This window comes from Protopterus annectens, chromosome 3.part1, assembly GCF_019279795.1.
Source record: "Protopterus annectens isolate FY-2018-M chromosome 3.part1, PAN1.0, whole genome shotgun sequence".
Lineage (NCBI taxonomy): Eukaryota > Metazoa > Chordata > Ceratodontiformes > Protopteridae > Protopterus > Protopterus annectens.
The window spans coordinates 1605660099-1605676971 of NC_056732.1; the positions used below are offsets into that span (position 1 = coordinate 1605660099).

Consider the following 16873-nt stretch of genomic DNA (forward strand, 5'->3'; position numbering starts at 1 on the left):
TTACACTGCCTCAGAATGCCCACGTTCACCAGGTTAATAGGAAAAAGCACAAGAACTGACTTTTAGACATGCCAGGAGGGATGGTCATCATTACTAAGTACTGGAGTTTCCTTATAGGACGTCTAGTGCTGATAACACTTATGTGTGCTACAATAATTGCTACAAAAAGCCTCATGAAGTGCTGGCGAATAAGCTAATTAAAGTGCAAAAGAGAAGAGAAAGTTGAAAGGAATAGAAAAAACTGCCCAAACGGCCAATAAACTACAATTTCAGAGCCAGAAACCACTCTTGTAGTAGATAGGCTACCTAGTGCTTACCACTCTCACTGATAAGCTGGAAGGATTGCCTCTAACACAGAAGGATCTGGGGAACAAACTTACAAAACAGTCCTGGATACTGCAAATCTGTATCTGGACTACTCTAGCAACAGGAAAGGTGGAAAACAAGCCCAGAACTTTTTTTTCTCCCAGAAAAAACAGTTAACTTAAAAGAATAGCACTTGCAGTATGTAAAAATACAGTTAAACAGCAACGAAATGCAGCAAAATGCAGTTAAAACAGTAATGAAATGCAGTAGACAGCAATGAAATATAATCAGTAGATTGCTTTGAAACAATAGGTCACAAATCACAACAGTAACAGATCAAAGCTCATGTACTTTTCTGATATGAAGGACAGACAACAAAACCCAGCAACTTTTCAGTGGGTTTCAAGGAGGATTAGTGCAACAGAGTCTGTATCAGTCCTGAAACAAAAACAAATTTTCTCTGGATTTTTCATATCTGATAGCAGCTGTTTTACTAGAACTTAAATAAAAAAAAAACCTAGCATATTTCCACTATTTTATTTAATTAAAGAATTTGCTAAACTGTGCCTTTTTCAAAATGACTGGTTTGTTAAACGTTTTGTTTACTTAAGCCTGTCATTTCAGCAGTTCTTTTCAGTACCAAAAAGGTGTGCTCTCTAGCAAAGTGCACTGCCCAGGTGTTTTGGGGGAAGGGGCATTATGCTGAGGACACTGGTACACAAGTCGGTGTACATGCCTAAAGATTTTGGCTATAACCCTGAAAAAAATGCAAGTATTTGATCATCTAGGGTCAACTTTTCTAGTTCACATCCAGCACTGTTGACATGCCAGGATGAATCCTGAACACAGCCCCGACAACCTAACTGGCTGGAGAAATTAACATGGGAGGGTACCTGCTTGCCTCTCCTCAGGGACAGATGGGGCAAGGACATTCAGGCGCAAATTCAGTGTTAGACATTTCTTTATGGTGCACCAAAACTATGACTGCCTCATTTTGTAGATCTGTACCAAATGTTTTCCAAGTCAAGAAATAGATTTTGCACCATTTGTTTTATTCAAAAAGAAAAAACATATTACAAATAATTTACTGAAAATCTGGAATGAAAAGTGCTGCAAATCCATAATTATAATTTAGCATTTAATTTAGTGAACCCCAGTCCTGTAATGCTGCCAGCCATGGGTACTGAAATCCCAAACTGACAATGCAGACATTTTTCAGAATACCCTCAACGAAAGAGGCAGCTACCTTGCCTCAGTCTAAAGATGAATGCTATCCCTTCAGTGATGCCAAATTTCTTATTACGTCAGGGTGGCTGGCCTGCAGCTGAACAGAGCTTCCGTATGAAACAGTGCCAATCTGAAATAAAAAAAAAAATCCAGGAACAAGACAGCAGAAACTTGGAGAACCAAGTTTCAGCAAGAAGGACGTAAAGCGATGGCTAAGGTACAGGCTAGCAGCTTTTAGTAATTTTGTATATCTCTGCTCCATTCCCATGCTTTCACTGCGGATGTTGATCCCTACACAAACCCATGTACAACTATGAGAAGAGGACAACATGTATAATGCCACAGAGACAGTCCGCATGCTCCCCAGTACAGGTTCTAGTGCATCTGTGTGCAGTCTTCACATGTATATAATTAGTGTTATTTCCTGGACTTCACAGGTGATCAGTGTCTTCGTGACTTACTGCCTATACCCTCATCTGCTAGGAAGCAGGCCTCCAGATGCTCAGCATAACCTCCTGCTCTACTGTGGTTGCTGCACTGGTGTCTAGGCCACATGGGCAGCTATAAGCACAGGAGGCCAATATACTCCTACACCAGTGAATCAGTACCACAATGCAACTACTGGGTTACTGCAATCATTGAAACACCCAGGAATAACCAGTGTTTGTTTTCCTGTGTTACACTGTGAAACACAAGTATGATGTTTCTTGTAATACTTCTGATAAATGCAGTCAGCCAACCATTACCATACAAGTCTGTCTTTACAAAGTTATACGAAGGCTGTATTATTGCAGCTGAGCTTTGGGTGAGTAACATGCCACACCAGTCTGAGTGTGGGACTGGCATCATAACCTTAAGATTCCCTGCGACTACAGCTGAAAGACCCCACACCTAACAAAAGTGGTCACAAGAACACAAACCAAACAAAGATGCACCCATTACACTATACAACATTAACAGAGACATGCAGATAAAAACAGCAACATTACAGTTTGAAGCAAAAGAAGTACTCCACAAAAATGATATACAATAGCAGTGAATAAGACATCTACACATGCACACACAATCCTGCACATGCGTGCACCCACCCTCACACACACACACCCACCAGTGATAGGAAATAAATGTTAACTGAATTTTTGTAAGAACAACTACATCCAGCTATAAAAGTTTTCTTAAAAAAAACTGTAAAATGTAGTGCAAGTAAAAGTAGACAAAAACAAGATTAAAGGATGAGAATCAGAAAAGCAGCCCTGGAGGAAAGAACAGCTGGTAGTCTGAAAGTGACAGTGCTTGATGTAGCAGCAGAAGTTAATAAAGCACCAGTAAAAGCCAAACAAGTTCATCAATGTCAAACCTTTTACCAACCTTAAGTTCTGAACCAGTGTCAGTGACGTAGGTCCTAAATAAGAACATTAATTTAAGCTGCCTGTAAAAAATTACTTCCATCACACAGCCATTTATGAATTAGCCTAAAATATGCTATTTATTTCAAAGTGGACCATAACATTCCAGTGGGGAATTATGATACTTTGTCAAAATGTCAGCTATCCAACTAAATGCTTTTCAATTTTCTATGAAACACAAGTATGACGTTTCTTGTAATACTTCTGATAAATGCAGTCAGCCAAGCATCACCATACAAGTCTGTCTTTACAAAGTCAGTTCATCAGTCATCATATAAATCCATCCTTTTGTGTAGCTTCTCTTTCCCATTCCTTTCCAACAGCTTGACTGTAGAAATGCTTAAAGGCACACAAACTAGATACATAAAATCCCAGTTTTGTCCATTTAGTCATTTCTACTGCTTCAACAGTACGCACTGTAAATCTGATGTTATATATAAAAGTAAACGTAAGTTATACAAAACAATGCACACATGACAGTACAGAGTTATACGAAACTTCCTGTAGATAAATGATACAAATGCACATTTCAACAAAGCTGCTTGTAAAACCCTTTAAATAAGGATTCTAAACTACACAAGAGAACAGCAAAGGAAGCAAAACGTGTAAAATACATTACACACTGTTGGTTGCTTATTAAAAGAAAATGTGTACACTGTAAAACAAAGTGCTAAAATGTACACGGCAATAGTGAAGAATACATGAGATGCAAATGTAAAGATAACCAGTGGTCAGTATGAAACCTTTTCCCCCTTTGAGATAAGCACTGCCAGAAGTCAAGCTGGGATACATGATAAAAATGCCAACAACTTAATTCTTTATAATGGGTATGCAGGGCCTACCCTATGGTCCTTGATCCACCGTTCCATATCGTTCTCAGTCAGGTAAAAGGCTTTAATGTAGGTCTCCACAAATTCTTTATCAGGAATAGGCCTGATATCGGTCAGCTTCTCTAGTTTCATTAAAAACTGCTGGAAGTCCAGCTGCATCAAGGCACGTCCCTCGTTGCTGCATTTCTTAACATTCGCAAAACTGAAAATATAAGAGAAAGAAAAAAAGCTTGAAGAAACTAAAAACAGATAAAAAAAGCAGCACTGAGGAAAATGACTATGGGATTAAGAACTCTTCTCAATCATGACCTCAGCCACTGACTCAATGACACAGCTTTATTCTCAGTTCTCAACTGGGCTTCAATACTTAAATTAAATTTGCACAATGCAATACATTTTCTGAGACCAATTATGAAAAATACATTACAAATGCTCAAACTGAAATGAAATTATTTTGCAGGTTACGGAGAAGATAAAGAAAAGTAATTACAATGACACAGTTATTAGCTTCCCTTATTTGAAGGCCTAAATAACAAACAGATGAAGGCAAAGCAGGATGTTCACTTGGGGATGGAATGATCTCAGTCACACCAACATATTACCAGACTGGGTCAGTTTCAGATTAAAACTCAAATGCAGATAAAGAAAGAAATTAGTTGAATTATTTCCCTCGGTCATATCAGATCTTTCTTTTCCCCACTGCTAAATGATGGGGGCATGTATTTGCTATACTGTGAAAGTTTTCTGCCTTTTTCTTTCGTAGTAACGTAACTCTTAGGGAGCCAGTTTTGCTCTAGTCTTTCTCCCACTCACCATAAATCTCAGTTCTTTAAGATTATATTCTCTGTGGTTAGTTTCTAAACAACATGAAGTAGATTTAATGAATAGAACATTGATGTGGTGCTGTTTTGCAGGCAATGTAGTATGTACCTAAACAACAGGAAGTGGGTTTACACAGCAAACATTTGCTGAAGTGTTGGTTGGTTTGTAAGCAAGGAATCCAATTATTAGTCTGTACTGCTAATATTGCAATGCCTCACCACCACCACACACACACACACACACACACACACACACACACACACACACACACACACACACACACACACACACACACACACAGGACTAAGGCTCTGACCTGTTAATAAGCTGCTTCCCTGTACTAAGGGTACAGGGTTTGAATATTTCCATCTTCATTTGCCTATTGTGGGACCTCCAGTACATCACTTAACCAGACAGTGGTTTGGAGGAATTGGGAATTTGGATTAAGTTCCATAATGGCTTCCTGGACTGCATGCCTAGTAACTGTCTAAGAACCTACAAAGTGAAGCCTTCCATCATTAAACACATTTTTATTTACAACATGATTCAACATGTTCCAGTGCTCTCTATCAGTTCTGAATTATAATCAGGCAGGTTTCAATGCTGCAATGAAGCAGTAATTAGGTTGCCACCTTTTCAAATGCCCCAAATGGAAGATAATTTTGTAGACATGAGATTTTGCAGGACAAAACATATACACAGTCAGTGCAAAGGGCAAAACTTCACATTTTTTGCCAAAATAAAAGTTTATTCGTATAACATTTGCGTGGCTTATGCTATTTTATATAACGTTTAGGTGTTTCTGATACAAAATAACTGCTTTATGCAACTATTAAAGAAAACCTGGGAAATATTTTTAGTCCTAAAAATCTCAGGACATTTGCCAATTTTAATTTTTTTTTCCCACAGGACACAACTGCCCAAAGAGGGAAAGTTCATTTCAAAGAGGGACATGTGGTAACCCTAGCAGTAATGGGCAGTATCCTATTAGTATGAATCAGTAGCTCCTGAGGTAAACCATCGGCACTGTGCATTGCAACAAATGCATCTTGACCCACCGGGTAGTAGTAGTGTGAGACAGTACTTTTCATAACAGATTAACTTTAAGACAAAAGCTGCATTGCTGTACTACTTTTCATAACATCTGGAATTCTACTTGTTGGTTTTAGTTGTGCTGGACATTCCCCTGTGCAATGCTAAGGCACATCTTTTTCTCATGTGTGTATATATATATATATATATATATATATATATATATATATATATGTATCTATCTCTCCACGTGTGTGTGTGTGTGTGTGTGTGTGTGTGTGTGTGTGTGTATATATATATATATATATATATATATAGATGTGTATATATATATATATATATATAGATGTATATATATATATATATATATATATATATATATATAGAGATGGGTCTACTTTACACGGTCGACATTTCAGAAAGTCGAAGACCATATGGCTGAGACCATATGATGAACTTTTGAAACCTTGACCATTTAAAAAAAAAACAAAAAAAAAAGCACAACAATCACTTACCTTCACATTGCTAGCAGGGGGGCAATATAATGTTGAAAATAAAATTGATTTTAAGTCACAGTTTTGAACCATGTCAACACCGATGGTTCGGTATTCGATGTTTTGAAAATGTGACCATTGAACTGCAAGCCAACATTATTCACAGAAGGACAGTAGCAAAACAAAAGTAAATATTGGCATTCTGAGTTTTCATACTGAGCAGATTGATAAGAACCTTAGAAAATAAATTGTTTTAGAGGGGTAAAATATGTATTTTAATACATCGTGTATATTTATCACTCCACAAAAGATTTGCCTTCAGGATATACCTTTTGCAACATTTTCCTTTGCTAGAAAATATTTAAATGTTTTAAGTTTTCTAGTAAATTTAAGAGTAAATCTGATGATTAGATAAGTGTCTGGTAAATTCTTTTTCATACTTTCCATTCTCCACAACATGTATTTTAGTTTCATTCATTTGCACATTCATATATGCGTTACATACACACTCAGAGCCATCCATATTCTAAAAAACAAAATAACTGCAAAAATGTGAAATTATTTATTTTTAATCATGAACCTTCTCATTAAAATGCAATACCTTTGATGCCGTCTCCCATGCATTCTTTAATACAAGCCCCACGCAGCTATTACAGACAAGTTTACTAAAAGTGTCTACCTCGCCTATTGGATAGTTAAGTGGCTGATTGATAGAACTCATGTAGTGAAAGCTGTTGATCTTTCCATGACTGCAAACCTTTTTACTTGTGGTATCCCAGCAGCTCAGTACTGAACCACCTCCTTTTCAGTACCTATTACTCTGATATCCAGTTTAACATTCCAGACTTGTGGTTATCTATATTTGCTGATGACAGAAAAATTGGACACATATTTCAAACTGTTGTTTGCATTCTCAAATTTCAATCATTTTTGATCACTCTTTTGCAAATCAGCCACATATGAGATAAAGTGTTATCAGGGAGCCATTCTGATGATATCCAGACTCTTTGTTAATAACGAGATTGTTCCTAGTCTACACAGAGAAAAAGATGATTATTATACCTTGCTGAGATTAAAAAGCTTCACTGATTCTCAAATGACATACTTCACTTTAAGGCTTACATTCAGATACTGACTGGTCTGTTCTATTTCTTAACCAAATGTTTCAGATGGTTCAAGAAACCATTCTAATTTGTTTTCATTGGATTCATTTGCCAATATTTGATTGATATAAATGGAAATAATTTGTATTGTTTATTATATTGAAAATATTGTTTATTATATTCATACTACGATGTGCATAATGAATTGCTGGTCTGAAATGTGGTGCAGGGGATTTAGGAGCTGTACCCTTAAGTTTACCTTCAATTTTTTAACACTTTGAAACCATACATTCAATGTAATGCACATAACTAACCACAACTACATGTTGGGATGCAAAAGCATTTTTCCAGCTATGGCAGTAAGACTTCCTTAACACTCAACTAAAAGTAAACACTGAGCATGTTCAGTTAGAAATGTAAATTGCCAGACTATCCTTAAACATTGTACACCTCAAAGGTAACTCAGGATTAAATACGCACACTCCATTGACATTAAAATAACTACTTGTTATACCTTACATGGGGGCACTGCCCATCACACCCCATTACTTGTATCTACTAAGTCCACAGCCACACTATCATGATTAGAGTGGAATCACCTTTCCGAAATGCAGTCAACCAATGCATGTTCAACCACAGCATGTATCAAACGAATTCATAGCACACTAACCGTCACAGTCCAAATGCTGCTCTACTACTGTAACAGATGACCAAGTAACTAACTGCATTTGTTTTTGTGTGCGTGTGTGTATCAAAAGTTACACCAATATTAACCAGTCCATCTGTCTGTTTGTCAGTATGAACTGGAGTTCAGGGAAGGGAGGCTTGGCACAAAGCAGATGTTATGTAAGGAAAGAAAGGACGGTCTTACAAGCTTGTTAAATAAAAGATTTTCAGTTGTGTGAAGTATTCTGACTTCCTTCCTGTATTTGATTTCTTTCTAACTTCTGGTTATGCTATGCTACCTTTCCTGGCATCAACGTAGCCTGTCTCCCTGGCATCTTTTTGTCTGTCTCGGTTTCCCCTTTAGTATAATTTTTTCTACATAATACAAAAACAGTCTCCACAGAACCTTTGCTACAACCTCCTGCCCTCAACTATAAGGGCAGACTTATCAGGCACGACAGCAACTCAGCATGTCAGTTATTTGAATGGTGCCTTGTCGAACAATGTGACAAAAAAAAGTAACTCTTTCATTCCTCATGCAGACATCTCACCTCTACTGAGGAAATATGCAGTTATTTTCAGGTCTGATTTACCCTTTCACACGATTTACTTATTTTTGGCAGTATGATCCTGTTTTCAGGTTTGATTTAACACTTTACATGATGGCACTAACAATTTGAAGAAAGAAGACAACCAATATGTTTCATCTCCCTTTTTCACAACCAAAAATAAATGGCTTTCTGGGGTACATTTTTGCAATATAATTCATTAGTCTATAGATTTTTACACAGTTTGTTTGATAACATGGTTATATTTTTGTGTCACTTTTGTCACTCAGTTTTTTAAACTTGTATTTCTCTAAAACCCCACAAACCTACTGGAAGTGGAAACCTACCTCACAACCTTTTAGTGCAAGAAATATGGAAAAGCCTGGCATAATAGGTTCATAGGTGTGTACTAGGCTAATGGACCTGGAGCCTTTACAAACCTAGCCCATAGGATTACCCTAGCATTGTGCCACCCGAACTTAGTTCCCAGTGTCTCTGTCGAGTAGAGCCACTGGAGTGATCCCTGGGGTGAATTTTCTATTTCCCATCCACTCATCAAGATTTCTTTTGAAGAGGGCCAGTGAGGTGCTCTGTTTGACATGTATGGGAAGTCTATTCCGTAGCATGGGCAGTCTCTGGGTTATGAACCTGGCCCTCCAGCTTGTTGTGTTGATTGTGGTAATGAGGTTGAGGTCTCTGTAGTGTGTGGTGTGGAGGGATTGGGATTTCTTTAGATGTAGTATTTCTACAGCTGGGTCAGACATGGCTTTGTAAGTCAAGCAAAGATTGTCTCTAAGTAGGCAATATGAGACAGAGAATAGTTGGAGTTTTTTGAGTCTGTCTATATAGGACATGTGTTTAAGGCCTAGGATCCTCTGTGAGGTACTTTTGCAGCCTCTCCAGTTCATAGGTAGGTACAAGGCTATTGGCCCTAGGACCTATATAAGCCTAGCCAAAAACTGCACCCTGGCTTTCGCCACCCAAGAAAATTATTTTCCTGTGCCCCTGTCGAGCAGAGCCACAGAAGTGATCCCTGGGGTGAATTTCCCATTTCCCATCCAATCATCAAGATTTTTCTTGAAGAGTGCTAATGAGGAGCTCTGTTTGACATAGATAGGTAGTCTGTTCCAGAGTATGGGAAGTCTCTGGGACAGGAATCTATCCCTCCAGCATGTTCTGTTTATTGTGGTGACAAGGTTTAGGTCCCTAGAGCGTGTAGCTCGGAGGGATTGGGATTTCTTTAAGTGGAGCATGTCCAACAGCTCTGGGTTTGACATAGCTTTGTATGTTAGGCAGAGATCGCCCCTGAGTAGGCGATATGCGATGGAGTAAAGCTGTAGTTTTTTGAGACGGTCTGCGTAGGGCATCTGTTTGAGGCCAGTAATCCTCTTTGTGAGGTATTTCTGTGGTCTTTCCAGTTGTTGTAGATGTCTTGTGAGGTACATACCAAAAGGGGCATTGTACTCTATAATGGGTCTAATGAGTGATGAGTAGAGGGGAACAATGACCTCTTTTTTTTCTGGATGAGAATCCTTTTGTGATGAGATGAGCCACATAGAAGGATTTCCTGACCACTGTGGCGATGTGATTATCAAAGGAGAGACTACTGTCCACCTGTGTCCCAAGGTCTCATCACATTTTCGGCATTAAGTAGACTACCAGCTATATGGTAGTTCATGGGTACACAGTTTTTACCAAAGGGGATGACAATACACTTTTTGGCATTGAGCGTCAGGTACATGCCAAATGAGGCACTGTATTCGATGATTGGCCTAATGAGGGAAGAGTAGAGGGAGACAATGACCTCTTTCTTCCTGGATGCAAAACCCTTAATAATGAGATGTGGCACATATAAGAACTTTCTGACCACAGTGGCAATGTGGTGGTCAAAAGAGAGGTTGCTGTCAACCTGTGTTCCCATATCTCTTATAACACCTTCTGTGTTCAGTGGACTACCATCGATGTGGTAATTCATGGGAAATGGGTTTTTCCCAAAGGGGATGACTACACATTTTTTGCCATCGAGCTTAACGCCATGGTTCTGACACCAGTTGTTAGTCCCAGTGAGGCCTTTCTGTAGGATGTCAACATCACTTGGGGAGGTAAGAATAGCTCCCAACTTGCAATCATCTGTGACCCTTGTCAGCCAGAGTCCCTTCATGTTGGCCTGGACTTCAGAGAAGTTGATACCAAACAGCAGAGGTCCCAGGACCGAGCCCTGTGGGACTCCACTCCAGTAATGCGGTAACAAAGGTCCAAAATAGGGACAAAGTTTAAATATTGCTCTTATAAACTTATCAGTAAAAACAAAATGAAAACTCCAGCAAAGCTAGAACTTCCACTGAGTGACCTCCCAAACCTCTTATATCAGATATCACATTGAATATATGCAAGTGACCCTTATGAACATCAGGTGTTTCAGCTAATTGGTGATTCTGAATACCCATGACTTGTTTTGTCATTTTAATGGACAATTTGAGGCCAATAAAGCCAAACCCCACTAGCTGTGGATATGCATAATTTGGCCTTGTTATGATCTCGTCAGCACAGCACAAGCAGAGTGTTTGACTAAAAATAAGAAACACAGGGCTGTTATACCCAGCTGATGTCCATTGTCATTAGGGTCACTGTAAAAATAACCCAAACAACAAACTAAAACAATAACTGAGAAGGTCACTGAAAAACCAATCAGTAAAAACAAAATGAAAACTCCAGCAAAGCTAGAACTTCCACTGAGTGACCTCCCAAAGCTTTTGTATCAGAGGCACATGGGATACATGCAAATGACCCTTATGAACATCAGGTGTTTCAGCTAATTGGCGATTCTGAATGCCCACAACTTGTTTTGTCATTTTAATGGACAATTTCAGGCCAATAAAGCCAAACCCCACTAGCTGTGGATGTGCACACTTTCGCCTTGTTATGACCAGGTCAGCACAGCATAAGCAGAGTGTTTGACTAAGCATAAGAAACACAGGGCTCAGTGTAATACTGTTTGAACTTTTATTTCCCAGACACACCTTTTGGAGTCTTTTTATGAGAAAGTCCAGTATCCAGTTACATAGGGGAATGTTGATGCTCAGCTGGATCAGCTTCACTATCAGATTCTGGGGGATGACAGTGTTGAAGGCAGAACTAAAATTGATGAACAGCAATTCTTGTTTTCTAGATGAGCTAAGGACTCATGAAGTGCTATACCTATAGCATCAGCCATGCAGAGGTTAGCTCTATAAGCAAACTGTAATGTGTCCAGTGCTGCAGGTAGATTTTAAGAGATATGATTCTTGATTAGCTGTTCAAAACACTTCAGTACCATAGATGTAATAATAGCAACTGGCTGGCAATCGTTTAGACTTGTTGCTTGAGATTTCTTAGGTAAGGGGATGATTGTCGTATTTTTGAAGCATTTAGGTACAATGGCTAGACACAAGGATATATTGAAAAAATCAGTTAGTATAGTGGACAATGCACATTCTCTAAGAACCTTTCCCATAATATTATCAGGGCCAGCTGCTTTTCTTGGGTTTACTCTCCCTCAGGGTCTTCAGAACATCAGATGTGCTGAAACAAAGCACCTCCTCACCCTGTTCAACAGGGCGCTTACTTGTCACAGTGTTGTTATCCATGTCGAATCTGCTGAAGTAGGTGCTTAGTTTGTTCAGAAATTCTGTGTTGTCATCACATGGGAAGGATGCAGGCCTATAGTTGGTTATTGCTTGTACGCCTTGCCAGAAATGTTTGGAGTCTCTTTGTTCAAAGAAGTGTCCCTGAGAGTCTGTAGGTACTCTTTGCCTCTTTTATACCTCTACTTAGATTTGCTCTGGCCTCCTTGACCTTTGATTCGAATGCAGCATTTTGTGCTTTGAAGAGCTCATATACTTCACAAGACAGCCTGGATTTCTGGTTTGCACTTATGGTGATGCTTTTGATAACTGTTACATCAACACATTTTTGAAATGTAGGTCATCGCTGATTCTGTATACTCCTCCAAATCTATGTGTTGGCTTGTCTCAGCTGCGCCTCTAAATACCGACAAGTCCGTGCATTTTAAGCAGTCCTGCAGTGCCAAGACTGCTCCCTCAGGCCATATCCTTACATGTTTGTTGGTTTGCCCCTTTTTAGTAATGGTTTAGATGGTCTGAGTCACCCAGGTGTGGATAAGGTACTGCTTTATAGGCTTGCTTTACATTTGTGTACACCTTATCCAGAGTGTTCTCCACTCATGTTGCAAAGTTCACATGCTGATGGTAGTATGGTAATGCAGACTCCAGGTCAGCCTAATTGAAATCACCTGCAATTATATGAGCAAACTTTTGGTTCTTATTCTGTAGGTCATTTAGAGGCAGATACAGAATGTTTAATGCCTTTTTGTTATTAGTACTAGGAGGAATGCAGACAGCCATTACGCTCACTTCATTGAGCTTCCTAGTTAAGTAGAAGGGCCTGCATTTTATTGACATGAACTCGATGTTCTCTGAGCAGTGAGAGGTGATTATTTTACAGTTTGTACACCAGCTGTTGTTTACACACACACATACCTCCTCCATGAGATTTGCCACAGAGATTGAATTCTATCAGCATGAAACAATGACATCACCTCTACATATATTGCATCATTTATGTTGGAGTTCAACCTAGTTTCAGTGAACACAAATAACCAGCTATTTCTCACCTTAGTTTGTGTGGAAAGCTCCATCCTTAAGTAGTCCATCTTGCTCTCTAGTGAGCGAACATTTGCAAGCAGCATGGAAGGAAGTGGAGGCCTGTGCGGATTTTGGTTTTAGTCTGACCTTAATTCCTGCTGGAGGCCTCTCTTTCTTGATCGTTCACACCTGTTTCTTTTAATGTACTTCCCATGTCCTACTGTCATCCGGTTTGACAGATTTCTGCAGTTTTTACCATGTTCCAGTAAGATTCCCACTGTTAAGAGTGCCTGTAGTGTGCTTGACTTTACAGGCCTTACAGCAAACAGCTCATCAAACATACAGCATGGCATAATTTGAAACCAGATTTCTAAGAGATTCTCAGCACTGTAGTTAAGCATACCTTTATTTCCTGGTCATTAAATATATATATATATATATATATATATATATATATATATATATATATATATATATAAAGCAAAGGGAGCACAAAACCTTACCTTCTTTGTAGGCTAGCTCTTCAGGCTTGGAAGTTTACAGTCTGTCATCACCTGATTCTTCAGACAATTTATATCCTGTCAGAGCATAGTCTAGTGGCAGACTATTCCAACAGGTCCATTACACATCCTCACAAATGGACAATGTACATCAAGTGGGGTACTACGCAGGTAGATATGTTTGCCTCCCCTCTGAATAGAAAGCTTTGCAAATTTTGTTCTAGCGTGAAAAGTGATCTGGCTAGGACAGTGAATGCCAAGTCTTTTTCTTGGAAGCGGGTGTTTCTGTATGCCTATCCTCCTCTTCCTCTACTTTCCAGGGTCCTGCACAAGACCATGTGGGACACACCCAAAATCTTGCCTATGACTTCCTTTTGGCCAGGACTGCACTGGCTTGTCCTTATAATTCACCTGGCTAGGGGCAATCATCACAAATTACCTCAAAGGATGGATCTTTCCACACAAGACAGGGGATCTCTCTTATTTGTCCTTATCCCAAATGACATTTTGGGTGACAGGGTTTTGATTTCTTTCAGGCACCAATTTTCTGAGGACATGCTTCAGGTTTTGCAGGAAGCCAGAAAACCAGTGGGTTAGAAAATCCTATGTAGCTAAATGGAAGGGATTTTTTATTTGGTGTCTCAAGCACGACCTTGACCCTTTTGCTGTGGGGGTCCCCTAAGGTCTTTTCTTAATTTGTGTGAATTGCTTAGTGCTGGTTTGGCATATTTCTCTGTTAAAGTTCCTTTGTCAGCCATGTCTGCCTGTCTGCCCCTGAGTCCACCTTTGGCTTCTGGTTTTCTGAAAGGCACCCAAGAAAGCCTATTCCTTCTTCTTGGGACCTTAATTTTGCTCTTGAAAAATTGACTCGGTCCCCTTTTCAGCCTGCCTTTTCTTCTTCCCTGTATCATTGAACTTGGAAGACTATATTGCTGGTGACTCTTATTTCTGCCAAGAGGGTCTGTGAACTTCAAGCTTTCATGGCAGCTCCTCCTTTTTTGGTTTTTCACAAGGACAGGGGTGTCCAGTACTTCTTGTATGCTCAAAACAGTTAATGATTTGTTTTTTAATCAGTCCATTCACTTTCCCTACTTTGCTTCTTCCCCACAGACTTCTAGTGAGAGGGTATTACACACCTTGGATTTACATACACAGCTCAAATATTACTTCGATAAGACAAAAAGCATCAGAAAATCTGAGTAATTTTTTTGTTTCCTTTCATGCCAGGACATTGGGTTTGGCAATGTCTAAGCAAACCATTTCCTCCTGGATTTCTAAGGCAATTTCCTTTTGTTATTCTTTTCATAGCAATCAGCCTTCCTTCTTCTATCCATGCTCATTCTACCAGCGTAGTGACCTCTTCTGGTGCTTTTATCCATCTTGGAAGCTGCTACTTGGTCTTCATTTACATTTTTACCAAGCATCACAAGTTGGATGTCATTTCCAGGGCTATCCTCCATAGTTTTGTGGAGAGCTCTTCTCTCTCTTTCTCCTCCATTACTGTCCAGTAGCTTTTGTTAATAGGAAAGAATACTGCAACAGTGATAAGTAAACTTTGTAAGATCTTACCATAATAGTACAGGCCTTTCTTCTCATCGATGCAGTATGCCCCTCTCTCCTGCCCCTTATTATTTTCTTCTGATTGAGGGGTCCCTCTTCCATCCTTATCTCATTCTGATTCCCTTTCTGGATGTGCATGTTATTGCTTTCTCTGAGGTTGCTCTGGTTCTCCTGGGGCACTTCAGTTCAGAGGATTAGGCATCTGTATATCATGTGTGTACCTTATGCCTTACAAACAGGACATACACCTGACGTACGACACTTGGAAATTAAATGCTGTGGTGTACTGCCCAGATATTAGGCTATGCAATGCATGATGTCCCAATGGTAAAGAATACTTTTAATAATGTTTTAATACTACTTTTCTCATTCTGTTGCTTTCGGTTTTGTCTTTCCCCTTATTCTTTAGATGTTTCTGACATTTTTCAAGAGCATGTCTTAGACATTTTCTTAAAGTCTTTATCTTTCCTGAATTTTTAGACCCTTCTTCATGAGCCTTCTTTTTTAGCTTTTCCATTTTTACTACTAAGAGACTGATCCATATAATCCCCTTTTTAGCCTATCCCTTGGAATATAACCTTTAGTTACACAGTACAAGAGATTCCGATTTTAAGAGAGTAGTCACTACAGCAGGAAGGACAGCCAATGTCTATCCATACTACTGTTTCGGATTTCTTTATTGTGATTACTGAGGGAACTAATTAGTGCAAGTTCCTATATGTAGTTCATTATATTTTACTTTTCATTTACATACTTTCTCTCGCTCTCTTTTTCTCTCTTAAATACATTACCCTGGTGTAGGTTCTTGCTCAGTTGAACTGATGTGAGTATGTGCCAACACTATTCAAGTTGAGTACCTCCAGAGATCACTGAGAATAAAGTGGGACAAGCATTTGTCTAAACAGCAGGACCAAATGGCTACAGAAGATATAGCCAAAATCAGTCCGCAACCTCAATGTTGTGATTTGTTGCCAAAATGACCTGTTCCACACATCTACTGTCATGATGGCTGCACTTGCACAACTGTACTATCCTAGCAGTTCAGTGCTCTCTTTCGCTACTGTTCAGATTTTGCATGAAATCAGAAAACCTACTACTATGAAATCTTACATGTCTAAATGGAAAATGCTTGGATATTTTTCTTAATCTAAACATGTGTCAGCTTTTTAAATGCTATTTATGTTATTGATGTGAACCCACTGGACACCAATACCACTTTTTAAGGGTGACCCAGGAGCACTGTACAGTTAACTAACTTGCACAGTTACACAGTAGGGAAAGGAAGGCTAAGGGAATCAAATCCTGGACTACAGGAAGCAGCTTGTTAACAGCCCATAGCCTTGATCCTATGTTCTAACTGCCAGATAGATCAGAGTTACCCAAAGTGTTTTTTTTAACCTTACTTTTTTGCTTCAAGCAGCTGACCTTCAGGGAATCTCATTGCTCCTCCTTGTTTGTTGGGTTGGTACACCTAATACCCCTCCCCCCAGACTTGCTCTGAAAAGGGGCAAGGCTAAGGAGATCAGGGTGGCCTGGATCTTCGTCATGTTGCTGATGGTATTTTTTCCTAACCCAGCTCAAGTGCACTTACCTGTAACACCTGGTGCTGGACATTCAATGGGTGGACACTTCTCACCTCAACAAGGAGCTGATGTTGGTGAATTGTCAAACCCATATCTCAGGAAGCACTCCGAGATTGGCTCCATAGGTCCTGCCTGAGAGTTAAGACCACTTTG

At 39.3% G+C, this 16873-nt stretch overlaps 1 protein-coding gene across 2 annotated transcripts in view; it reads right to left on the minus strand.

Annotated features, from left to right (window-relative positions):
- Positions 1–16873, minus strand: part of VPS50 (VPS50 subunit of EARP/GARPII complex) — a 2487651-nt gene that overhangs the window by 132724 nt on the left and 2338054 nt on the right. Inside the window, exons 27-28 of one of the 2 annotated variants that reach the window (XM_044067642.1) lie at positions 3782–3971; positions 2901–2935 (exon numbers count right to left, since the gene is read on the minus strand). In XM_044067642.1, coding sequence (XP_043923577.1) covers positions 2921–2935; positions 3782–3971 — 205 coding nt within the window. In that variant the 3' untranslated portion in view covers positions 2901–2920. Of the gene's footprint in view, positions 1–2900; positions 2936–3781; positions 3972–16873 lie in introns of those variants that run through there. The other variant, XM_044067641.1, reaches the window with a different exon arrangement.